The 26,037-nt window shown below is 35.8% G+C and overlaps 1 protein-coding gene across 2 annotated transcripts in view; it reads right to left on the bottom strand.

The window, feature by feature from the left end:
• Nucleotides 1-1,642: 1,642 nt before the first annotated feature.
• The window catches only part of BTBD16 (BTB domain containing 16), a 105,156-nt gene continuing 80,761 nt past the window's right edge, over nucleotides 1,643-26,037 (bottom strand). The window contains exons 11-16 of one of the 2 annotated variants that reach the window (XM_051981588.1): nucleotides 21,774-21,865; nucleotides 17,758-17,840; nucleotides 15,406-15,432; nucleotides 8,843-8,941; nucleotides 6,078-6,266; nucleotides 1,643-1,801 (exon numbers count right to left, since the gene is read on the bottom strand). In XM_051981588.1, the coding sequence (XP_051837548.1) occupies nucleotides 1,733-1,801; nucleotides 6,078-6,266; nucleotides 8,843-8,941; nucleotides 15,406-15,432; nucleotides 17,758-17,840; nucleotides 21,774-21,865 (559 nt within the window). In that variant the 3' untranslated portion in view covers nucleotides 1,643-1,732. Of the gene's footprint in view, nucleotides 1,802-6,077; nucleotides 6,267-8,842; nucleotides 8,942-15,354; nucleotides 15,433-17,757; nucleotides 17,841-21,773; nucleotides 21,866-26,037 lie in introns of both variants that reach the window. The other variant, XM_051981587.1, reaches the window with a different exon arrangement.

Here is a 26,037-nt window from a genome sequence, read left to right as displayed (position 1 = left end):
TTTGGACTAGATGACCTATAAAGTCCCTTCTAACTCTTTAAAGTTTATAAAATAGTTGTTCTGAACTTTGCTCTTTTTAGACAACCAACAAAGTCTTACCAACTCCAGGCATATGAAATATGGCTCCATATACCACATGTACCATATACCATCAGTTCTCTTCTAAGGAGATTATCCATAAACTTCCTCTCAGTGCTTTCATAGCTCATCATTTTGGTTACTTTGATTATTGTGACATGTTGCTAAACATTCACTACTAGCTTATGTGGAAATTTTTGTCATCCCTTCACAGTGAGTGATATTCACCAAAAAATTCTGGATTATTATTTTAACGATTTTTATGTGGCTTCTTCTATATTTAGAGATGTGTTTGCCAGAGAATGGCAACTGCCAAGTAGTGGGGGAATTGAATGCTTCTCCACGTGATTATTACGCATCCTGCTTTTAGAGGATTGCCAGAATTCATTAAGATGGGCCCCAGATGATGTAGGCCTTTGATAACCACTCTTTGGGTGGTGTAGATAGAATTGTGCTTCTTTCTGCTCACATGTGACTGTATCACAGAATCTTTGAGATCATCTGGTTCGACTTCCCACCCATTGCAGGAATTTCCTCAACATCATTTGTGATAGTTGATTATTCAGCCTCTTCTTGGACACACAGAGATCTGTGTTTCTTCCTTAACATAATCATCCTCATTTGGGCCCTGAACTTCTCAGTCTTCTTTGATAATATCATTTCTCCCAAGACCTCTTTTCCTTCAATCCTTTTTTCACATTATAGCCAATTTTCCTCCCCAGGAAAATTTTCCCAATTTTCCTCTCCCCTATCCATCTATTCTTCAAAAATCCAGCTGCCTTTTGCTTCTCTTCTTATTTGTTTGATCCTTATTACCTCATATAATATTTCTTTCTCTTTCTTTCTCCTTATCTCTACCTACAACTAATTTACCAACTCTGCCATGAAGTGTGGAAGTTACTGACATTTCCTGTCTCCTTTTGCATAGTTCCCTTCATCCCCCAAACTCAGCATAAAAGACCAAACTTAGGTAACATCATCTCATTCTCAGTATGTCCTTTTCTAATCTTTATTAGTTCTCCATACCCATAGTAGATGTTTTCTATTTTTGGAATTAGATGCTATACAAAAGTGGAGGAGATGGTATCCTACTTTTGGGGTAGGATGGGTGAAGGAGGTGGTAGATGAGGTGATCTGAAACCTTCCTGATACCTTTGAGTAAGTATAACAATAAAAAGACAAATCATCTTATTTTCCTCTTGTTGAAGCAGAACACAATCTTTCCATCCCCTTTCCTCCTCTTATCTCGTTGTAGCAATTGTATTGTCTAGTCAGATGCCTACAATGCAGAGGCAGATGTTGGTTTGCCATGTCTTTATGACTGCAGAGAAACTTGGAAAGGGAGAATGAATTAAATACAATATAATAATGCACTGGCTGCTATATTTTTCAAGCCTTTATGCCCCAACTCTAGAATGGAATAATATAGAAAAGAGTCATCTGCTATTCCCCATCAACCTGCAGATAACGGTGACAAATACAAGTCCAGTGGACTTTTCACCTTAAACAGACCTGAATGTGGGTCAAAGTCAAGAATGGGACAAATACCAATCAGCAGCATAGGTTTTTCATTTGAGTGAGCCCTTTAATAGTTTGTTTTTCTTTTTATGTTGATCAGTGGTAGTAGAAATCCCATCATTTCTTCTGGAAATTGTCATGATATCGGAAAGATGAACACAAAAGTCACAAAGATAGGATTGCCCACAGTCTCGATTTTCAAGCTCTAAAACAGGAAGCAAAACAAAGGAAAGGTAAGATGGAGTAATAGTTTCATAACGTTAAAAAAAAAAAGAAAAGAAGGAAAAGGAAGGCAATGCCTTCATCAGTGTCAGGTAAAATCATGTTCCTTCTGTTGGTAGCTTCTATTGTCTTAATTTTGATATCCATAGGTTCCTAGCAGAAGTGCAAGCCCTGCAGTCCTCTTAACAAGTGCTGTGCATGAATTAAGACAACTCTGAGATACCACTACACACCTGTCAGATTTGGCTAGAATGACAGGGAAAGATAATGGGGAATGTTGGAGGGGATGTGGGAAAACAGGGACACTGATACATTGTTGGTGGAAATGTGAACACATCCAGCCATTCTGGAGAGCAATTTGGAACTATGCTCAAAAAGTTATCAAGCTGTGCATACCCTTTGATCCAGCAGTGTTTCTACTGGGCTTATACTCCAAAGAGATACTAAAGAAAGGAAAGGGACCTGTATGTGCCAAAATGTTTGTGGCAGCCCTGTTTGTAGTGGCTAGAAGCTGGAAAATGAAAGGATGTCCATCAATTGGAGAATGGTTAAGTAAATTGTGGTATATGAATGTTATGGAATATTATTGTTCTGTAAGGAACGACCAGCAGGATGAATACAGAGAGGACTGGCGAGACTTACATGAACTGATGCTAAGTGAAATGAGCAGAACCAGGAGATCATTATATACCTCAACAACGATACTGTTTGAGGATGTATTCTGATGGAAGTGGACCTCTTCGATAAAGAGAGCCTTAATTGATCAAAGATGGACAGAAGCAGCTACACCCAGAAAAAGAACACTGGAAATGAATATAAACTGCTTGCGTTTATGTTTTCCCTCCCGGGTTATTTATACCTTCTGAATCCAATTCTCCCTGTGCAACAAGAAAACTGTTTGGTTCTGCACACATATATTGTATCTAGGATATACTGCAACCCGTTCAACATGTAAAGGACTCTTGCCATCTCGGGGAAGGGGTGGAGGGAGGGAGGGGTAAAATCGGAACAGAAATGAATGCAAGGGATAATGCTGTAAAAATTACCCTGGCATGCGTTCTATCAATAAAAAATTATTAAAAAAAAAAAAAAACAAGTGCTGTGCATGGAAATGCTGTCAGACAGCTCTGCAGAGATCCTTTGAAGTTGAAGTGTTCATATGTTGGTTTCTATTTAACCAAATAGCTGGGTATGTGCCAATGTATACTTGAGTAGAATGGACTATGGCATCAATTTACCTCCCAGGGTACTGATTCTACAAGTCTACTCATGGAAGTTTACTGCTTTAGTTACAATTTGTATTACTTCCCCTCAAATTATCATTTTATATTTTAATCAGTTCTACTTTTTTTGCTCAGGCCCATTTCAACTCAATTAAACTACTATTTGATGCATGTGGATGAACCTTATATAGGAGAAATCCCCACATTATTCTCCACAAGCTCGCTAAGATCCTCAAATTTCCAACATTTATTTTTGCCTTTGCCATTTCCCTCTCCAGCTCATTTTACAGATGAGGAAACTGAGGCAGAGTTTAATGATTCGCCCAGGGTCACACAGCTAGTTAAGTATCTGAGGCTGGATTTGAACTCATGTCCTCCTGATCCCAGGCCTGGCACGCTATCTATTGTACTATCTAGTTACCCCTATTTTACTTTCACTTAAATTGAAAATCTGGCTCTCCTTTGACACCATACTGCTTCTCAGTCTTCACTAGTGGAGGTCATTTATTTCATTCAGTTTACATGACTCATGGGGCCATTGAGGAGAACTGATACATTTCTTTTTTATTAATATTTCCAGATCACTTCCCTAATACCAATCTTTAACAATCTTTCCTTTTTTGAAATACATGCTATCCATTTATACCACCGCTCCCTCTTTACATTGCTAGTTTTGTATCCTTGTATTTTGTTTTTATAGCCCCGGTGCTTAGCACTTTATAAATACTTATTGTACTAGATTGCTGCTATCTTCTCATTTTCAGGTAATTTCTACAGATTTAGAGATTTAGAGAAAGAAGGGACCTTAGAGAATATCTAATCCTGATTTTAGTATAGAGCTCATAGTCATCCTCTCTACCTTATCTATAATGACTTATTCTATAAAAGCAATTCCATTAACTTTCTTCTCTATCCCATCTTCAGCCATTTGTAGTACATATATTCTTTAGGCCTCTTGAAATCTATAGAACTTGGAGATTATACTATCCAACCATAACCTCCTGTTTTTTGCCTTTCTCACTAAGCCTAGTGTTAATACTTGCCTGATTTTTGACCTCATTTCTAGTCTCTTAATCTATCCCTTGCTTTAGCTTTACTTGACGCTATAGAGTTTTCATTCTATTTTAAAGTTTCACTGGCTGCTATCCGATAATCCCTTGCCTCCTAAACCTATGAGGTCCTCAAAATACATGTTCTTATATCTTGGTATCTTCTACTATTTGATTTCTCTAATTTTGCTCTAGGGCTTCTGGATAGTATTAAAGAAAGTCACAAAATTGAACTTTTTTAAAAACATTTTTTTATTATAGCTTTTATATACAAAAATATGCATGGGTAATTTTTTTTTTTTAACATTGAGCCTTGCAAAAATTTCTGTTTCAACTTTTCCCCTCCTTCCCTCCACCCCCTTCCCTAGATGGCAGGTAGACTGACTACAAATTTATAGTGCTCAACCTCAGTGGGTTTCTTTTGCTTTTCTTTGAGAATCATCTGCTATATTATTAATTCCCTATTTCATTCTCCAGACTGACCATTCTAAACCTTTTTCTCTCTTTTATATCCAACCCTTCCTCTAATTCAACCCCACTCTTACAGAAGAGTTTTCTTCCATAGATTATCCTATGTGAAAACCTTCAGTCTTTCCACTCCTCAGAAAGTCTCAGTATTAATACCCACTCTTCTCTCTATTCACAGATGAGATATCTCTACTCTTCCAAACATTGATCCCTCCATTTTATTTAACCTTATTTCCTTCTGTTTACTTATTGACTTTGTTCCAACAATAATTTTTTGTCTTATACATTTTCATCTCATCCTTACCATGAACTCCTTTCCATCTGCCTATAAACATTGTTTAAATTTATACTAATCAACTCTAACTTGTTATTCATCCACCTCTCATTTCTTTCACTCAACCTACTCTTCATACTTACCCCAACTCTAAAAAAATTTCCTTTAATCCTCGTATTCCTCTCAGCTACTATTCCCTTTTCTTCTCCTTAAATTCTCTGACAAATTCATTTACCCAAAATATTATTATTTCCAGAATTTCCTTTTTTTTCTATGACCAATTTAAATTTGGATTCTATTCCCACAACTCTAGTGCTCTTCTCCACTATCAACAATCCACTAATAACAAAGTACAATATAGTTTTTTCAATCTTTATTATCTTTGACCATTCAGCAGAATTTGACATAGTCACCTGAGACTTTACATTTTTTTAGATTTCTTTTTTTTCTGACCCATTCTGTGCCTCTTCATTGTCTTTCTGACCCCTTAAATGAGTATTTCCCAACAATCTATCTTTCTCCTCTTTTATTTTCTTTTTAAAAAATATGGCAAATCACTCCAACATTTTTGTTAAGAAAACCCTAAAGGAAGTCATGAAGAGTCAGACATGACTGAACAGACCAAACAACAACAAATTAAATTCTGGATCCCTATGCCAAAATTTTCCAAGAGGTCCTTCCTCTTTGTAATTTGTAAAATATCTAGTAGTGAGTACTTTTTTCATCTCCCCAATTCCCCACACTTTTTTTCCATCATAGTGCAAGGATGATGAAAATATCATTTATACAATATTGACCCTTGTATTTGGGTCCCATGTGTGCCTACTTTGGATTGTATTAATTGATGCTGATAACTCATTATTTGATTGGGCTTTTGATGTTGTACAGATATGGTATTGCTAGCTCAAAATAACTTCATAAATCACCATCAACATAATGTTACAAGGTTGATGCTAGGTGTTATGGGTGTAGAATGCTGGGCTAGGAATCAAAAAGTTGAGTTCAGACCCTGCCTCATACACTTACTTGCTGTGAATACCCTGACAAGTCACTTAACCACTTAGCCTCAGTTGCTTCATCTATAAAAGAGAATAATAATAATTATAGCATCTATTTCACAGGGTTGTTTTGAGCATCAAGTGTAGTAACTTATGGAAAGCATTTTATATTGACACTTATAACAAATGCTAACTGTTGCTACAGTTATTATTATTATTATTATTAATATTGAAAGTAGAAACTTACATGGCTTTTGTTATTTGACTTGATAAGTCCAAACTTCTGGGTCAGTGTATTAGTACTGAACTCCTCCCAGTTTCCATCCACCAGGGATTGTGCTCTGATTTCATATTTTATTAGGCGTTCTGGTCTGAGGCTAACTGGGCTCCTTTCATATACAACAGCTGGTAAGTTCATTTCTGAATATTTGATTCTCTGAAAGAATATTAATTTAATTAAGCAAAATTAAAAAGTTTGACAAAATGAAAATTATTTGTACCTACTCGAATTTCTGTGGTTCTTCTGGCGGCTTTTTTCAAACAAGAGTCATTTGTTGATGTGTGACTCTGGGCAAGTATCTTCATTTCTCTGGGGCATCCAGAATTACAGAACCTCAGAAATGGGGTGGACCTGGGAGAACATCTACTCTGACCTTTACCTTATCAAGTTTTCACTTGACAACATAACTAGGTGAACACAATGTTACCCAGTTTTTTGTTATAATCACTAAAGGGCACCTCTTTCCTCCTACTGTAGCCCATTATATTTTTGGAGAATAGTAATAGTTAGGGACCTTTCTTCTTAAAGCAACCTGAAATCTTTTCTGGAAACATAATGCTTTTAGCTTTACAATCTGGGGCCAAGCAGACAAGACTACTGCCTTTTTTCACTGCCTTCAGGACTTGAAGACAGCTCACAAGAGATCCCCTCAGTCTTCTCTTTCTTAGGCCTAATATTTGCAGTTATTTTCACCAATCTGTATGGCATGGATTCAAAGTCCCTCAGCCTCCTGATGGCCTTTCTGTGGTCACTCTATAGATTATTATTATTATCCTTAAATGTGGTACACAAAACTGAACTTCCAGATATTGTATATTCCAGATGTTGTCTGATCAGAGTAAAATACACTGGAACTTTCATTTCACGAGTCATGATTACTATACCTCTCAATAAAGCCCAAGATAGCATTAGTTTCCTTGACTGCCATATCCCATTGTTGACTCATCTTTAGAATGCAATCTGTTAAACCCGCTAGATCTTTTTATACAGTTATAGCTGTCTTCACCATCTTTTGTCTATGATTTTTTAAAAAAAGTGTAAGTCTAGGGGCAGCTAAGTGGTGCAGTGGATAGAATATCAGCCTTGAAGTCAGGAGGATCTGAGTTCAAATCTGATCTCAGACATTTAAGACTTCCTGGCTGTGTGATCCTGGACAAATCATTTAACCCCAATTGCCTCAGCAAAAAAGCAAAAAAAAAAGTAAGTCTACATTTATCCTTATGAGATTTCTTTTCATTGTATTCAGTCCACATCAGTGGACTGAAATGGAACACATCAGTCTCTGAAGAATTGAAATGAAAGGCACATAGAAGACAATGTAGAGAAAGCACATGGTAAGTGTGAATAAATGGCAAGACACATCCAATGAGGAACTCTGAAGAACACAAGCAAATGAGACCAATTGGAAAATGTATGATAGCAAATGAAGATGGACTGGTGAGGATAAAGGATAGGACAGAGAGTTTGAAAGCTCCACTGCTGTCCTTATGATGGCAAAAGAAAGAGGGAGGGCTTCTGGCATGGTGAATTAGAGAAGGTATAAATAAGCATTGTGCAGGATTGGTAGATAGAGATAGACTGTGATCTGTGATCAATGAGATCTCAGATCATTCTGAATAATCAAGTATTCAAAAGATGTAGCCCAATGTCAATGCCTGTCAGGATCTTTTAGATACTGACTTTGTCATCCAAAGTTAGCTTTCTCTGCCAGTTTCACACAAACTTCACAAGCATACTATTTATGTCTATATCCAAGTAATTTGAAAAAATCACATAGCACAATAACTCAAACTACTAGGGACCTTTTTCCAACTTGAGATTAAACCATAAATGACCACTCTTTGGAGCTGGCCATTTAACCAGTTCTCAATCTACTAAAATACCCTGTCATCTAAATCTCTCTCCATACTGCCTCTAAAGACACTGTCAATAGTTTTGTTAAGATTTGATTATATTGCATTCATGGTATTTCCTGATTTATTAGTCTAGTAATCCCTATGCTGATGACGAAGGTGAAGATATAGCTAGCATTGAAATTGCTTTAGCATTGAAATTGAAGCACTTTATAAATATTATCTCATTCATCCTCACAATAAATCTGGAAGATGGTTGTTTTTATTTACCTCATTTTATAAATGAGGATACTTAGGCAAATAGTGGTTAAGTGACTTGCCTTGGGTCACACAACTACTAAATGTCTGGAGCTAGATTTGAACTTAGGTCTTCCCCTCTGATATCTAACTTCTACCTAGTTTAATTTGATATGACTTGTTCTTGATGAAGCCATACTCAAATCTTCACCATCCCTTTAATTATAGTTTTTTAGAATTTTACCAAGCTTTTTAGCCAAGTTTATTGACATAATTTGTCAACTACATTTTCTTCATCTTTTAAAGATTCCACTTATTTTCCCTTTACAAACTGAAAAAAAAATCTCAACAAATCATGTAAGGCTGGGAGAAATGAAATGACTTGACCAGGGTCACATAGTTAATTTGTGGCATAGGATAAAAATCACAAATCAAATCTCCTGACTCATTTTCCAGGGCTCTTTTCCACATCACCATGCTCCCCCTTCAGACAAAATTAGTCTTCTTTTCCATTTGTCTGACACTAAATATTACTCATTATGGCAGGGTGATTTTTTTAAAAGGTCTCTTTTCTCAGTCTTAAGTTATTCAAAAGCAAGACTTTCACAGATTTTACTATTCTGAATGTTACCCACATCTTACCTGCATGGAAAAACTATAGGAGCAGTTACCATGTTTGATTCCCTTAATTTCAAAGAAGAATCCATAAACGCCAATCATTTCTGAGTAAATCTTGTTTTCCTACATTATGTTGAAGAGTAAAAAGATGAATGACAAAATAAAGAAAAACTTTTACTTTATTCAGGTAAATTATTCAATTGACACTTAATTTAAAAGTAAAAATCTATACTTTCAACTTTCAGATAATATGAACTACAATGAAACCCACACTGTAGCTAGAATCCAGACTGTCATTCAGTGACAAACCATGTTTGTTTGGAACCAGTTTGATCTGTTTCTGAGTGACAAAGAGAACACCATCAGGCAGGCTACCAAATGGACAAGCTATTGTTTTCTGACTTTTGGAAATAGAACACCTCAATGGATTTCTTTAAGTCCGGATAGACTCTCTAAATACATCACTGTTGCTCATCTATGATGCTGCACATCAATTTTGATTGGCGAGTTGGCCACTGAAAGTACTGTAAATGCCAGCCAAGCATGTTTGTGATCTAGCTACATGGAAGGTAACCAACAAACAGATATGGGCCCAGAGCCTGTAATTGCAGATTTGGCTGAGAGATGGGGTAGCCTTCCATAGAAGGTACTTGAGGTAATGTAGAATGGGAATGCAGCTGACAATCAGAATAATAACAAGTTTTTTTTTTTAAAATCCCAATCAATTTAAATAGCATTTTAGTGTTTGCACAGTACAAACAATATCATGTAGGAAAAGCAAGTATTATTTCCCCTATTTTAGAGATGAATAAATTGAGGCAAAAAATTTAAGTGACTAACACACAGTCGCATATCTAACAAATACCCAAGTGCTAAAACTGAGCATCTAATGAATATTCTTCCTCTTTGTATATTATCTTGGGCAAGTTAATTGATCTTTATGAAATTCAGTTTCTTTTCTTTTTTTTTTTTTAATAACTTTTTATTGATAGAACCCATGCCAGGGCAATTTTTTACAGCATTATCCCTTGCATTCACTTCTGTTCCAATTTTTCCCCTCCCTCCCTTCACCCCCTCCCCCAGATGGCAAGCAGTCCTTTATATGTTGAATAGGTTACAGTATATCCTAGATATAATATATGTGTGCAGAACCGAACAGTTTTCTTATTGCACAGGGAGAATTGAATTCAGAAGGTATAAATAACCCGGGAAGAAAAACAAAAATGCAAGCAGTTTATATTCATTTCCCAGTGCTTTTTCTTTGGGTGTAGCTGCTTCTGTCCTCCTTGATCAATTGAAACTGAATTAGCTCTCTTTATCGAAGAGATCCACTTCCATCAGAATACATCCTCAAACAGTATCATTGTTGAGGTATATAATGATCTCCTGGTTCTGCTCATTTCACTTAGCATCAGTTCATGTAAGTCTTGCCAGTCCTCTCTGTATTCATCCTGCTGGTCATTCCTTACAGAACAATAATATTCCATAACGTTCATATACCACAATTTACTCAACCATTCTCCAATTGATGGGCATCCTTTCATTTTCCAGCTTCTAGTCACTACAAACAGGGCTGCCACAAACATTTTGGCACATACAGGTCTCTTTCCCTTCTTTAGTATCTCTTTGGGGTATAAGCCCAGTAGAAACACTGCTGGATCAAAGGGTATGCACAGTTTGATAACTTTTTGAGCATAGTTCCAAATTGCTCTCCAGAATGGCTGGATGTGTTCACAATTCCACCAACAATGTATCAGTGTCCCTGTTTTCCCGCATCCCCTCCAACATTCCACATTATCTTTCCCTGTCATTCTAGCCAATCTGACAGGTGTGTAGTGGTATCTCAGAGTTGTCTTAATTTGCATTTCTCTGATTAATAATGATTTGGAGCATATTTTCATATATCTATAAATAGTTTCAATTTCTTCATCTGAGAATTGTCTGTTGGAGAATGGTTTGGAAATTCAGTTTCTTTATATATAAAATGTACTACTTCCCTTAATGGGATTGTCAAAATCAAATAAATATCATATGAAGTAGTTAAAAACTACAAAACTCTATAGAATTGTAAGGAATTACTATGATCAACAATAAAATAAATATATTATCCTGCCTCTGATACTCTGAAATTGGAGTTTAGAGGTTGTTACCAGGAGTGCTATAAATAAGTACAGGGAGAAAAGTGATTTTATGCAATAGCTTTGCTTATTGTAGGCAATTACTAAGTCTGGTAACCAGCAAGAAAGATATTACTGTGATTGGCTCTTGGCTCTTGGGATTCTGACTACCATATTTATATCGAATTCTATTTATTCTTAGCTCTGAAGAATTAAGCTTTTTGCAATCTTCAATATTGATTCAAAGTATAATAGAACAAATGAAGCTTTGTCCTACAGTGTCCACATTTGGCAGGAATGGTGTATGCTTCCTATAATTATTGCTGTGAACCTTACTTTATAATCTGCCACCCCAGTGTCAAAGTTTTCAAACTTTGAAGTGTCAAAGTTCATTTGGGTCAGTACAACCAACTTAGAATAGCCATCTTAAGTGAACAGGAGGCACAGAGGATAGAGCTAAACTTTGAGTCAGTAAGACCAGAATCCAAATTCAAGTACTGTGTGATGCTACCCAAATCATTTAACTTTGTCTGCTTCAGTTTCCTCAGTTGTAAATGGGGACCATAATTGTTGAGAGAATGAGATATTTCCAAAGTACTTTGTAAAACTTAAAATGACATACAAATGTTAGTTGTCAATTTTATATTTGCTGTGATTGGGCCTATTGTAGGCTCTCCACACTCATTCTACCTGTCCCACTTCCAAGATTTAGGTTGGGTTTTTTGTTTGTATTTTTCCCCCAGCTGAAAAAAATTCCTACTGAAACATTTTTTTGGGGGGGAGGTGGTAAGTGAAGATGCAGTTATTAATTTGTTCTATAGGTTAGTCTGGGGAAGTTTACAATCAGAAATATAACATTATTGAAGGATCTACCTGAACTGTGGTTGATAATTTTTAGAAGTGTAAACATTAGAGCAGGATAATCTGGATAATTAGATAATATTCAATCCAACTTCCTCATTCTATAGAGGAAGAACATAGAAGATATGTCAGAACTAGACTCCAGATTGCCCAACCTCACTCACTGGAACATTCATTTAACATTTGAATCTTTCCTGAGATTCTTTGTTCGTGCTCTCTCCTTGCTCAAGTCATGATGTATTATTCATATTTTGTTTTGCTTTGTTTTGTGAGCAGCTGGGATTAAATGATTTACGCAGAGTCATGTAGCTAGTAAGTATTAAGTGTCTGAGGCTAAATTTGAACTCAGGTCCTCTTGATTCCAGGTCCAGTGCTCTATCCATTCATATTGTTTAAAAGTTACAAATATCCTCCCCATAAAGTGTAAGATTTTTGTCGGCAGGGACTATATATTTATTATATATATTCTTTATATCCCTCAATGTCTTGCACAGGGTACATATTCAATAAATGTTTGTTGAATTGAACTGAGTTCAGTAGAGAGGTCACCAGTTCATACTTCTCTCACCACCTTCCCATCATCCTGGATCAGAAAATCCACAGAGGTGGGAAAGAATGCGGTACGGATGATTATCATAGCTTATTCTACTATCCTTCAAGTCCCAGCCCCAATGCTACTTCCATGATGCATTTCCCGATCCTGCCAGCTGGAACTAACTTCTCCTTCCTTGGATGGAATGGAATGGAAAATTATTTATTAAGCACTTACAATGTGCCAAGTACTGTGTGTGCTAAGGGCTGGGGATATAAATAGAAAACCAAAGCATTCTCTACTCTCAAGGAGTTCACAACCTAATTGGGAGAGACAGCACCTAAAGGGAGGCTCTTGGTACCTTTGTTGAACATCTCCTACTCATTCCTTATATTATGATTTATATTACAATTATTGGCACACACATATCTTATCTCTTCTCTAGACTGGAACTTCTTGGAAGGTATGAATTATGTCCTGTTCAGTGTTTTATCTCCCTCAATTCTTTATTCATACAGGTACTCTTTGTTTTGGAGTGAGGAGAGGGATACACACTTTTGATTTCAGCATTGAAGATGGGAAAATCCCACCAGTAAAGACTTGCAATCTACTTTTACTTAGAACCTCAGACAATTGCCTGGAGAACCAGGAGTAACATGTTACACATTAGAACTGATTTATCAGAATCTAATTAATAAAAATAGCCAACAGTTATATAGTACCTATTATGCAGCAGGCACTATGTTAAATGATTTGCAAATATCATCTCATTTGATCCTTGGAAGGTAATCACAATTACTATTCCCATTTTACAGATGAGGAAAGTAAGGCAAATAGATGAGGTAACTTTATCCAGGATGATCCAGCTAGTAAATGTTTGGGGTCATAGTTGAACTCAGGCCTTCCTGATTCTCAGCATAGCGCTCTCTCCACTATTCCACCTTTGTTGTTGTTTGAATCATGTTCTACTTTCCATGACCCCATTTGGGGTTCTTGGCAAAGATATTACAATGGTTGGCTGTTTCTTTCTCCAGCTCATTTTTTACAGTTGAAGAAATTGAGGCAAATAGAGTTAAATGACTTGCCCAAGATCACATAGCTAGTAAATGTGTGAGGTGGTATTTGAACTCAGATATCTATGAAAAATCCAGGAAAAAAAACTAAAGAAAAAATATTCTTTATTTCATTTAATTTTAGTCTTAGTCAAAAGGGTTGCTTAACATTTCCTAATGGAGACAAATATTTCAATCATTTCATAAATATCAGAATACCTACTATGCAGAAGGCACTGGGCTAGATTTTATAGAGAGCCAACAGAAATAGAAAACTTATCTTCCTGTTCTTTAAGTGCTCACAGCCAGGTTGGGAAGGTGTCACACACAATTAACAAATATTTATAAAGACCCCAAGTGCTAATTACTTGGTAATAAATAGGAAATCTGAGAAAAGGAGATAGTGGTGGAGGAGGGGTCCTTCTGGCTTCCTGGAAGAATTCCAGAATGTCAGAAACTATCAAAATCATCAAGTCTTAATCATTTTTTTTTCAGATGAAGCAAAGAAGCATGGGTAAAGGAAATAACTTGCTTAAATTTTTTTTGCTCTTAATTATGTGAGATGCTTGGTGGTTTAATCCATGTCTTCTAAATCAATGCTTTTTTCTTAATAGAATTTTATTTTTTTCCCGTTTCATGTAATCAGTTTCCAACATTCATTTTTGTAAGATTTTGAGTTCCAGATTTTTTTCTACTTCTCTTCCCTCACCCCTTCTCAAGACAACAAGCAATCTGATATAATTATATATGAACAATCATTTTAAACATATTTTCAAAAATCAGGATTTTGTAAAATAGGCAATCAGGGTTAAGTGACACATCTAGGGTCACACAGCTAGGGTCAAGTATTTGAGATCACATTTGAACGCAGATCCTCCTGATTCTAGGACTGGTACCTATCCACTGCATCACCTAGTTGGCCCCATAGGTCAATGCTTCCTACTACACCTTGGAAGTGAGTTTTAATCTGGCATTGAAAGATGGTAGAATGTAAGGAAGTAGAGGGGGGCATTCCAAATGAGAGGATAAGCAAAGGTGATTTACACCATATACAAAAATACTTAATTGAATTAAAAATTCTTTAAAACCCTACTGGATACCTAGTATTATTCTAAGTCCTAGGGTACAAAGACCAAAAATTTCAACAAAAAACCTGTAATCAGGGAATAATTCTTATCCCTAAGGAGCCAACATTCACCTGGTGAGATATAAGGTATAAATAGGAGAGAAAATACATTTGTAGAAGAAAAACAGTTGGAATAGGGAAAATTGCTGGGAAAGCTGGGTAAAGCTTCATGGAACAAAAGGTAATGGAGGGAGGAACCATTGCAACAGGGCTGTCTGTCCTTTGCCTCAGTTTCATCATTTGTAAAGTGGGGAGAAAGGTACTTGAACTACCTACTTCACAAGTTTTATGTGAGAAGAATAATAGAGGAACAAATCACTATTCCTCTATTATTATGTAACTTATTCATTATAAATAAATTATTATGTAACTTATTAATAACTTAAAAATTATTTTGATTTTTACTAATTCTCCCAACAGAGTGAATTGATGTTTTCAGTATATACTGAAAGTTTCATGTACACATACACATATACACACTTGTATAAAATGTATATGTTACAATTGGATTCTAAACAACTCTTTAAAGAGTTGGGAGATCCAGTGGCTTATAGATCATTGTTCTGGGTATTTAAAGACATTGCATATTGAAGAAAACAGTTGAAAGTTTATAGTAAAACTACAGTGATGGAAAGAAACTCGAACATCATTTAATCTAACTTGTCATGCTATATAGGTGGGGAAACTGAGGCTAGGGAGTTGAATGATATTTCTAAGGTAACAAAGTCTATTAATAGCCCAGCATAGTCTACAGCCTTTATTTTGGGAATGCCAGTTCTACACTTGTAGAATGATGGTTAGAGGTTAATAATGATAGGTTACCAGATACCAACCTGGATATTACATACCTGATTAATTAGGAGACCAAATCTTATACCTTGAGTAGAAAGATCTCTCACCTGAAACATGTCTCCACCACTCTCAAGCTGAAATATACACAAATTAGAGAGAGCAAATGCCCTTAAGATTGGTATTTGCCATGTTTCCTTCCATCCTAAAGTCCACTAATTCTAACTCAACCCCCAGAATGTTGCACTATGAGACTTCATTCATTCATAAAGGAATCAACAGCTAAGAAATAAGAAGGAGGAAGTGAGGGGAGAAGGTAGTTTTTAAGGCAGTTCCTTCTCCGTCATCTTTGTCATGTATGTACACACACGAACACACATGTGTATACATGCACACACATACTGCACATTTATGGGTATATGTGTGCATTTGTGCACAGTGTAGATAGGTATGTATGTATACCTACTGTGTATATGTGAATAAGCATACATGTGTATATCTGTATGTGCATGTGCATATACATGTACATATGTAGATATAGATCTATTGTATATATTAATACAATGCACATGCATATCTCTGCATATGCATGTATATGTGTATTTACATGCATAAAGGTAGATATATATGTGAATATGCATATATATGTATATCTTTGTATATGTGTATAAACTTGGATATGTGTGGATATGCATGTATATCTAATGTGTATATGTGAACAAATATGTATATCTCTGTATATATTAGTATATATGTGTGCATGTGCATACTCAGTATATTGCACATGTTCACACAGCATATACATATATGTTGCATAGATATACAGTTATGCTAATGAATGACTATAAAGCAATAATTTTTCATCTTTTTTGGTGTTGGGACCCCCTTGGACAATTCATTCTGGTAAAGCCTATGAACTCCTTCTCAGAATGTTTTTTAATATATAAGATAAAACACATAGCATCACATAGAAAATAAATTCTATTCAATTCTATTAAAATATAATTATAAAAATATATTTTTAAAAACACTAAATTTGTAGTCTCCTTTGAAATCTAATCATCACAGAATCCAAGATCCCCAGATTAAGAGCTCCTGCTCTAGACTTTATCATCTCCCTAACTGAGAGTTAAATCAGTAAACATGAAAGTTTCATGTACCCACACACATACACACACAGACACTTGTATAAAACGTATATGCTTACAATTGGATTCTAAACAACTCTTTAAAGGCTTGGGAGATCTGGTTGCTTATAGATCATTGTTCTGGGTATTTAAAGACATTGCATATTTAAGAAAACAGTTGAAAGTTTATAGTACACAAGATACAAATCTTCAGAATCTGTAAAATAACAAGGCATCTTCATCTCTAAGAATACAAAGCTGAAAATATATCAGAAGCATATTTATTTCCTGGGACAAGGACATCATCTTTTAGGCATGTTGTTTAAGAGAAAGACAACATGGTCTAGTTAAAGAAAAAAAAGTCTACCTGAAGAGTAGATTTTGAGATAGAATACTCAGTTCTGCCATGCAGCAAAGGCATGATTTTAGGATAATTGCTTAACCTTTCTGGTCTGCATATATATACACATACACATGCACGTGTATATATATACACACATGCATGCATTTATGTATATATGTAGACACAGTATACATATATGTATATTTAGTGTACAGTGTGGATACGCATATGTTCCTATATTGTGTATAGTATGTGTACATGCACACATGTGTAGGTGTGTATGTTGTATGTATGTGTGCAATATAGAATGAGTGTACATGTTCATAATCACACATGTATGTATTGCATAGATACACGGCACTGTGCACCTATATAGATATGGTACATGTATACATCTATATGTCCATGTGTGTATATATACATTATCTATACATGTACATATGCATTGTGTATGTGTGTGTATACATGCATATATAAATCCTGGATCTGTTTCAAAATAAAGAAATTCTGGATGTGGAAACTTCCTCCACAAAGCAGAGAAGCAGTTCTCTAACTTCATCTTAGACTTACCTAAGACAGTGAGAACTGAAAGCATTTATCTGAGACCACGGGACTAATACGTGTCCAACCCTGACTCAAAATCACGTATTACTGACTCCAAAGCTGGCCTTAGGACTCTGCTACCAGTCTTGTCTTTCGAAGAACTATACAAACACGAGCTGTTCCCGTTCACCTGTGTGCAACCTAGCAAACCAGAATAGTCAGCTTGAAACGATGCTGAAAAGCTCTTATCCCAAAGGTTATAGCTCCTTTCCAAGGTTATTTTGCCTGTTCCTTGCATAAGGCATGCTCTAGATTCATCACAATGCCAAAGATGCAGATCTCCACTATGGTTGCAGATGGGGGGGATGTGCAGGAGTGAATTGAGAAAAGGGAAAGAGAAAGGCAACAAATCCATAAAATTGCTTCCTTTTCTAAGCAGGGCAACTCACTGCATGGTAATGGTTGGCTAAGATCCGGACTATCCATGTCTCAGGGAAGAAGTTAATGTGTTTTATATTCTCCAGGTCTTTGCCTTGGGAAGAAAACAAAAGGAAAATATTTGGAAGGTTATTCACAACAAACTCCACAACAATTTCACATGTAAAAATAAGATTATGAGTTGAAGGGTTAAAAAAAAAAAGAAATGGGTGTTTTTTTCAAAATAAGTATGGTAAAGCTCAAAAAGGGTTTGTTGGACTAATATACTGATGTTTATTTTCAATTATTTTCATTCCAAAGTCATGCTGTTTTTTCTCTTTAGATTTGTCTACACAAACCTCACATGTGATAAATGAATTAACTCTAATTTGAGTATTAGTTCGTGTTTTAAAGAGGAACTTTTCTGGACTGTGTATAGATTTACCTTTTGAGATCAAGTGTCTTAAAATCAATGAGTCACTGAGAGTTAGGAGATACTTCTTCCAGGACCATAACAACAGGAAGCTATCATGGTGAGGGGAGGATGACCCATTGAGGGATCCTTGGGTCTCAAATAGAAGATTTTTCTATTATCACTCCTCTCTCAATGGTGTCTTCCTTTATGCATCTCATAATTAGTTCTTGCCCATTCCAAATTTTCATGTATCTAGTGTTAAAATTGCATCTTGTTCTGGTAACCCTGACCACTACCACCCCTCCTTCTAGTCAGCATAGTAAATAAGTTTATAGTATAGCCAGTGTAAAAGGGCAATAGCAGGAAATAAGATTACCAATGGCAAACTGCAAGTCACTCACAGGCCATCCCAAAGACCAAAGGAGCATAATTTACAAATTGTATTGCACATGAATCAAAATTCAAATCCTGATAATATGCTGAATCAGGGATTCCACCTCTAAACACTAAGGGTTCTGGTCCTGTGGTGATAGGTAAGTTCTAGACAAAATTTAGGCCACAGCCAATCCAGAATAGAATACCAAAAGGTGCTGATAACTTTGGGGTGACAGCTTTGAAGTTTTACTGATAATTGTGAGGTGATTTAGATATTTTAGATATGGCACCAATAGGAATTGATTTGTTTCCACAAAAAGCCTTATAAAAATGAGACCCCAAAGTCTTGTGCTCTATTGGATCCATGCTGCCTAATGCTCCCAGCTCAAATTCATGGCTAAGTGATAGTCTCTGCTTCTCCATCTCCCTCGTCCTTTACCCTATCTGCTTTCCTTTACCATCCCATCATGTGTTCCACTTATCACTGTTGGTCTCTGTCTTTCTGGGCTTTTTGCCCCCATATCTCCTGTTTTTAATTGAAGTATAATTGCCACTACCTTCCTGCTGCTAATTAGGATCTTTCCTGATGAGTACCTCAAGAACCATGCACATCTACCCTTACTTCATCATTTCATAATCTCACAAATTAATTATATTCATCCCTGATCCTTTTTCAGGTTATGGACTATGTTGACAGGGCAAAATATCTAGAGGATCACTCCCACTTGGCATCATCAAGGCCAAAATGAACAGCACCAGCATCCATGGGAAGACCAGCAGTGATAGCCATGAGACAAATGGCTCTTGTCTTCCATAAGATAAGTAGTTTGAATTGAGATGGTTAGACTGGGAGGGACTATGGGGCTCAGCTAGTCAACCCTTTGATTTTCAAGTTGAGGTGGCTTAAATCATGGAGAGGAGGTGATTTGTCCAAGATCACACAAGATCACAAGTTCATAGTCACTCTTCTGCTTCCAAAACTCTCACTTGTCCTTCTCAAAACTTTCTAGGTCTCTGAGTTTGCATTTGGTCCCATTTCTTCCTTGACTCAAAGTCCTAAGGACCAGAAGAGGTAGGTAGAAATGGTCTCTGCTGGGACAGCTAGGTGGTGCAGTGGTTAGAGCACCAGCCCTGAAGTCAAGAGGACCTGAGTTCTAATATGGCCTCAGACACTTAATATTTCCTAGCTGTGTGACCCTGGGCAAGTCACTTAACCCCAATTGCCTCAGGGGAAAAAAAAGAAATGGTCTCTGCTGATATCCCGAGTCTGCTGTATGACTTTTCTTTGGGGGGAGGAGTCCCCCAAATATTTGCCCCAAACAAAAGAATATTAGAATTATAATATTATTATAATGTATAATTATATCATATATCAATACATATTATATTAATATTATACATTAACATATACTATAATTATAATGTAGAATTATAATATAATAAGAATTATAATATTAGAAATATTTACTCTACAAGAGAGATGCCCAGCCTCCAGGGGAGCTTTTATAGGCTACTAGAGAATCTTGGACCATCATTTGAGAACCACTTTAAAGCTGATTTCTGATTTGAGAAGTTATCAACATGATCAATGAATGTTCTTTGTATTACTTTTTTATTCCTTCAGATATTATATCCGGTAGTAAAGGAGAGCATATGTGTACTCTTGAGCACTTGTTAGTCTCTTTACATCTCAGTTTCCTTATTTGTAAAGTGGGGCTAGTAAACATGCACAATCAACTTCATAGGATTATTGTAAAGATCATATGAAATACAATATGTAAAGGTTTTATGACAAATTGCTAAAGAAAGATGAGTGATAAAGGATATTTTGCGGGGGGGAGAAAGTCTTTTTTAAAAAACATTTTTTTTAACCTTAGCCTTCCCTGAACCTTTATTCAAGGGCCATCAAATTTATAAGACTTATAGAATATTTATAGACTAAGTAAATATATATATGTCATTATATATATATATATATAAAATGACAATGTCCTCTCCCTGAAAATATCTGTGATTTCTGACCATAGTATGTGTTACATTAAAGGCAATTCTAGACTGATGAATTAGTTTCTTATATGCAACTAGAAAACAACTTGACAAAGTTAATCTGATCCATTTATAGCTGTTGAGTACTAAGATTCTCTTTATACATTTTGATAGTAGAAATGAACTTTAAAAAGTTTTCAAAGTACATGGGGCTTACATAAATCTTATTCCATGTCCTTCTCAGAGTTATACGTACATATTCACCCATGTCACTTCTCCCCTCACGTACATCTTCAGGCCATTGGCGCCTTCTCCTCCTCTTCCTCTTCCTCCTCCTTCTCCTTTTCCTCTTACTACACCCCATGTCACTAGGCCAAGTATTTGGCTTAAGTTAATAGACCCAGTATTCCCCTCAAAAGTACCTGTCACATTATCTTGTGTTGTGAAGCATAGAATATTGGACTGTGAGAATTAAGAGGCCAGAATTAAGCAATCTCAATTTTATTAATAACTGAACATGTGACCTTGATCACACTTCTCTGGCTGGTTGTGAAATCAGTCATTTTTCAGTTCTATCTAATTCTTCATGACCTCATTTGGAGTTTTCTTGGCAGAAGAGTGTTTTGCCATTTCCTTCTTCAGCTCATTTTATAGATGAGGAAACTGATGCAAATAGACATAAGTGACTTGCCCATGGTCCCACACAACTACTATGTGTCTGAAACCAGATTTAAACTTGGGAAGATGAGTCTTCCTAATGCCAAGCTCTGCACTCTGTGCTACTTAGCTGAATTGAATTAAATTCTATCTAAAGTCCTTTTCAGTTTGAAATCCTAATGTACTTTTGAGTCTTTCTAGTCCCAGTATTCTAGGATTCTGGGAATACTGTATAAACAGAGAGAGCACATACTTCACTTCAAGGTTTTGGTTTTTTTGCTTATTTCTTTTGGTCACAAGCTGATTTCATTCAGGCCCAGAGACTGCAGATATATACTTGCTTGGGGTTTTAGGGTATAGTAGCCTAAAGTATACCTTCTCTCTTTCCCTTCCCTCCTTCCTTCCTCTCTCCTCCTTTCCTTTTTTTTTTTTTTTTTTTTTTTTGGTAATTGTCAATTAACTTGCTGAGGGACACATAGTTAGAGAGTATCTAAGGTTGGATTTGAACTCAGGTTTTTGCCACACTTTGTGAAGTCAAAGGAATAAAGGGATGCAGGACCCCTCGTAAAGGAATCATTCTATAAAGTGTACACATAGACACACAAAGTAACTTACTGTTAGTGATGCCATGTAAACGCAAGCATTGAAATACAGGCAGGAATTTCTGTCCCAGTTCCCGTTCCAAAAATGGACATTTCTTGGGGAAGCTTAGAAGAAACACAAATAAAGGATAAAAGGCCTTCAGAAATTTCCTTTTCAGAACCAGACAGATTTAGGTCTAGTTGTTGATACAAATGAAATAGCAAGGCTTTTCTTTGGTCCAGATTCTTCTTGTCATCTCTTAATCTACAGTTGTAAGCCATTATTCTCCCTTACTCAGTGGATTCAGTAGCTGACTCATAGCCTTATCTTTAAGTCAAACTCTTGCCCTCCCATCCTTATTGACTTTCATATTCACAAGAATGATCCTTTGCCCATTTCAGTTCTCATGATTTTTGTCTACACTTGACCCCAGCCCTCGACAAGAGTGATGATTATCCTTAAGACCACTATTTCCTAAAACTAGAATTCATTGAGTGAAGACTTTGAGCTCTGCAATTGCCCTCTCTGATCACAATCTCCTATCCTTGCACCCTCCCTATTGCTTCACTCCTTCCAAACTTGTTCTGTGATCTCCTTGTAATCTTTTAACAATTTAAGAAATCTTTTAATCCCTCCCTCTTTTCTCCATCTATTACCTTAACCTACTTTCACTTTTCACTCTTCACTCATTGTAGCATCTTGGCTCCAGTGTTAAAGTTTCACAAGGTACAATTGTCTACTCGAGACCCCTATCACTTTGTCCTCTTTCCTGAGCCTTTTCTATGTTGTTCTTTCTTCCTTTTTTCTCTTCTTTTCCTTTCTTCCTTCCTTCCTCACTCTTTCCCTCCCTTTTTTCTTCCTTCTTTCCTTCCTCTATCCCTCCTTTCCTTCCTTCATTTTGGAAATTGTTGTCAATTAACTTGTTGAGGGACACATAGCTAGAGAATATCTAAGATTGGATTTGAACTCACGCCTTCCTTATTCCAGAGCAGGTTATTTATTCAGTGCATCACCTAGTTTTCCTCCTATATTACTTTTCAATGTCAATGGATGACATAACTCTTCTCTTTTCTAAACATAGTATGTATGTTCATGCCCTTGAGACTGTCAACTCCTATTTTAGTAGCTTGCTTTACTGTGACTCTACATATCAACTCTTTCCCCACCCTCTACCAGCAAATATGCTCTTCCTTTGCTTCAGTCTAAATTCACTCCCTCCATTTTCTTCCCAATCACTTGTTCCTGAACAAGTTCCTTGCAATCAGACATCCCTACTCTATTGACACCATTCTTTCAAAGGTAACTGAATATATCTTTTATTTAAGTTTTATTGATACATTTTGTTTTTGTTAACTTCACTTCTGAATATTTCCTACTCTTTTTTTCCTATCTCTATAGCAAAAAATAAAAAAAGAAAGAAAAAAATAATAGTTCAACAAAACTAACCAAGACATTAACCAAGAGAATGGATGGAATATGCCATACCTTAGTCTTATACCCATGAAGAAAGTAAGTTTTCTCAACTCTTAATTCAGGGTCAAGTTTCTTGATCATTGTTTAGTGTGTGATTTCATTTTGTTGTTTCCATGTACATTTTTGTAGTCATTGCATATATTGTTTTTCTGAATCTATTGTAAGACTTTCCATACTTTTCTGAATTCTCCATGTTCATCATTTCTTATACTGCATATCATATTACATTTAAATATTACAACAGATACAGTCATTCCTCATTAAGTAGATATGTATTTTATTTCCAGTTCTCTGTTATTGCAAAAGTGCTGTTATGAATATTTAGATACATTTCAGAGCTGTGTTTTCATTTTTGATCTGCCTAGCAGCAGAATTCTAAATAAAAAAGTATAGACAATCTACTCAGTTTTTTGAGGGAGGGTCATAATTCCAAATTGCCTTCTAGAGTGATTGAACCATAGTCCTACCACAGTGTACCATTGATCTCCTAAATGCTAAATATGCTAATTCTCAATCCTCTTCCCTTTCATAGCATTTCACATTATAGATCATCCTTTCAACTTTGGTGTTCATGACATTTCTTTCTCAAGGGATAACCTATCATCCTCAGGATCAAATATAAAATCCTCTGTTTGCATTTAAAGCTCTTCATAGCTCAAGTCCTTTATAATTTTCTGGTCTTATACTTTTTTCCCCTTCCCTGACTCCACTTTCTAACTACTCAAGCTCACTTGCTACTCTTTGAACATAACACTCCATCCCCTATGCATATGCATTTATATTTTCTATCTTCCATATATGGAATACTTTATCTCTTCCATTATACTTCTTGGTAAAGCTTGCTTCCATCAAGATTCAGCTGCAATCTCACTTTTAATAGGAAGCCTTTTCCCATACCCTTAATGCTAATGCTTTCTCCTCTGAGATTATCATTTATCTCTCTATATATGTATATCTTGCATATACTTAGTTTATACATATTTCTAGGAAATTTATTTTCTCAGAATTTAGCACAGTGCCTGAAAAAGAATAAGCTCCCAATAAATTGTTTTTGATTTACTGATTGAATATGACTTTCTTTCGCTGTACTCCATGTAAGCAACAATATCTTGGATAAATCAATCAGAATTGTGTGGAACAGAATTGTATGTCTCTTGGAATCAATGAAAGCCATTGAGTGAGAGATCCAGATCTAAGAAATTTGTATAAATCTCAAAACCGTATAGATCTCTTGATATTTGCCAAAGGTTTCAAAGTAGAGAGGTAGGAGTTTTCTTTAAAAACTGTTTATAAAGAACTGAGCCAAGAATTGACATCCTTGGGGTAAGCAATGAAAGAAGAAAGAAAAGGTAGCATTGGGCTTTGGCAGATGAGGGAAAGCCAATAGCATTAAAAGCACTGGGAAGCAGAAGACTCAGACTGTTTCCATTACTGAACCCACTTATTTAGAGATTGGAGCAACTTCTCAGAAGATATATTCTCTTTTACCAGTTCCTCACTTGGTGTCTATCTGTAGACACCATAATATAATCTGCTTTTTTTTTTCACCCAAACACTTTCAGTAATCTGATTTTTTTTGTCTCAGCCACTAAAAGAGAACTTGGATTAACTAGAAATATATGTTAATTTAAGCAAAGAGTCCAATCTCTGCCTACATTTTCCTATCCAGGATATTAAAGCAACTATGATTAAATTCATAATTTTTCATCTAAAATAAAATTCCAGATGTCCATCAATTGAGGAATACCTGATCAAGTTGTGCTATATGAATGTAATGGAATACTATTGTGTAATAAGAAATGACAATCAACCAGATTTAAGAAAAACTGGGAAAGATGTACACATAATGATGTAAAGTGAAGTGAGCAAAATCAGAAGAACACCACTTAGTAAAGGCAACATTGTGTAGTGATTAACTATAAATGACAACTCTTCTCAGCAATACAATGATCAAAGACAATTACAAAGGGACACAAGATGAAAAATGTGATTCATAGGGAGAGAGACACAGAGACAGAGTGAGAGAAGGAGGAAGAGAGGTGAGGGAGGTGATAGAGAAAGAGAGAGAGAGAACTATTAAAGTCTAAATGAAAATCAAACCATATTATTTTCACTTTTTGCATATATATTTCCTTTTGTTCTGTTTTTTCTTTTATAATATGACTCATATGGAATGTTTTACATGATTGCACATATATAACCTATATCGATTTGCTTGAGAGCAGCTAGATAACATGATGGATAGAGCACTAGCTTTGGAATGAGGAGGACTAGAGTTCAAATCTGGCCTCAGATATTTAATACTTAATAGCTGTGTGACCCTGGGCAAGTCACTTAACCTCAATTACCTTACAAACACAAAATCCAACTTTTTGCTTACCATTTTAGGGAGGGGGGAAGGGAGGATAAGAGAAAATTATCTATTCAAATTTTTTAAAAAATGAATATTAAAATTTTTTACACTGAAAGAAACAAAATACTATTAAAAATAAGACAAACTCCCTAAAACTATAGAAAAGGAAATTACACATTATATTGCCTCTTGATTTAAAATGAATTTATTATTATAACAGAGTATCACAATGGAAAGAATACTGGCCTTAAATCTGAGTTTAAATCCTACCTTTGATGATCTTGCATTTCACTTTCCCCATATATGCAATGGAAGGATTAAAGTAGAGAGTTACTGAAGTCCTTTACAGCTTTTAAATCTATGATCTTTCAATGTCTAAATTTCTTTGCACAGTATCTTGACCAGCATTGTAAGAGTCTGAAAATCACAGTGGTTTCCCATTGCTAGGGTTAAGTTCAAGTTTCTTAGCCT

The sequence above is a fragment of the Antechinus flavipes genome, chromosome 2 (genome assembly GCF_016432865.1).
Source record: "Antechinus flavipes isolate AdamAnt ecotype Samford, QLD, Australia chromosome 2, AdamAnt_v2, whole genome shotgun sequence".
Lineage (NCBI taxonomy): Eukaryota > Metazoa > Chordata > Mammalia > Dasyuromorphia > Dasyuridae > Antechinus > Antechinus flavipes.
Note: the sequence above shows the minus strand (reverse complement) of the source record. Positions and strands in the feature narration are given on the sequence as shown.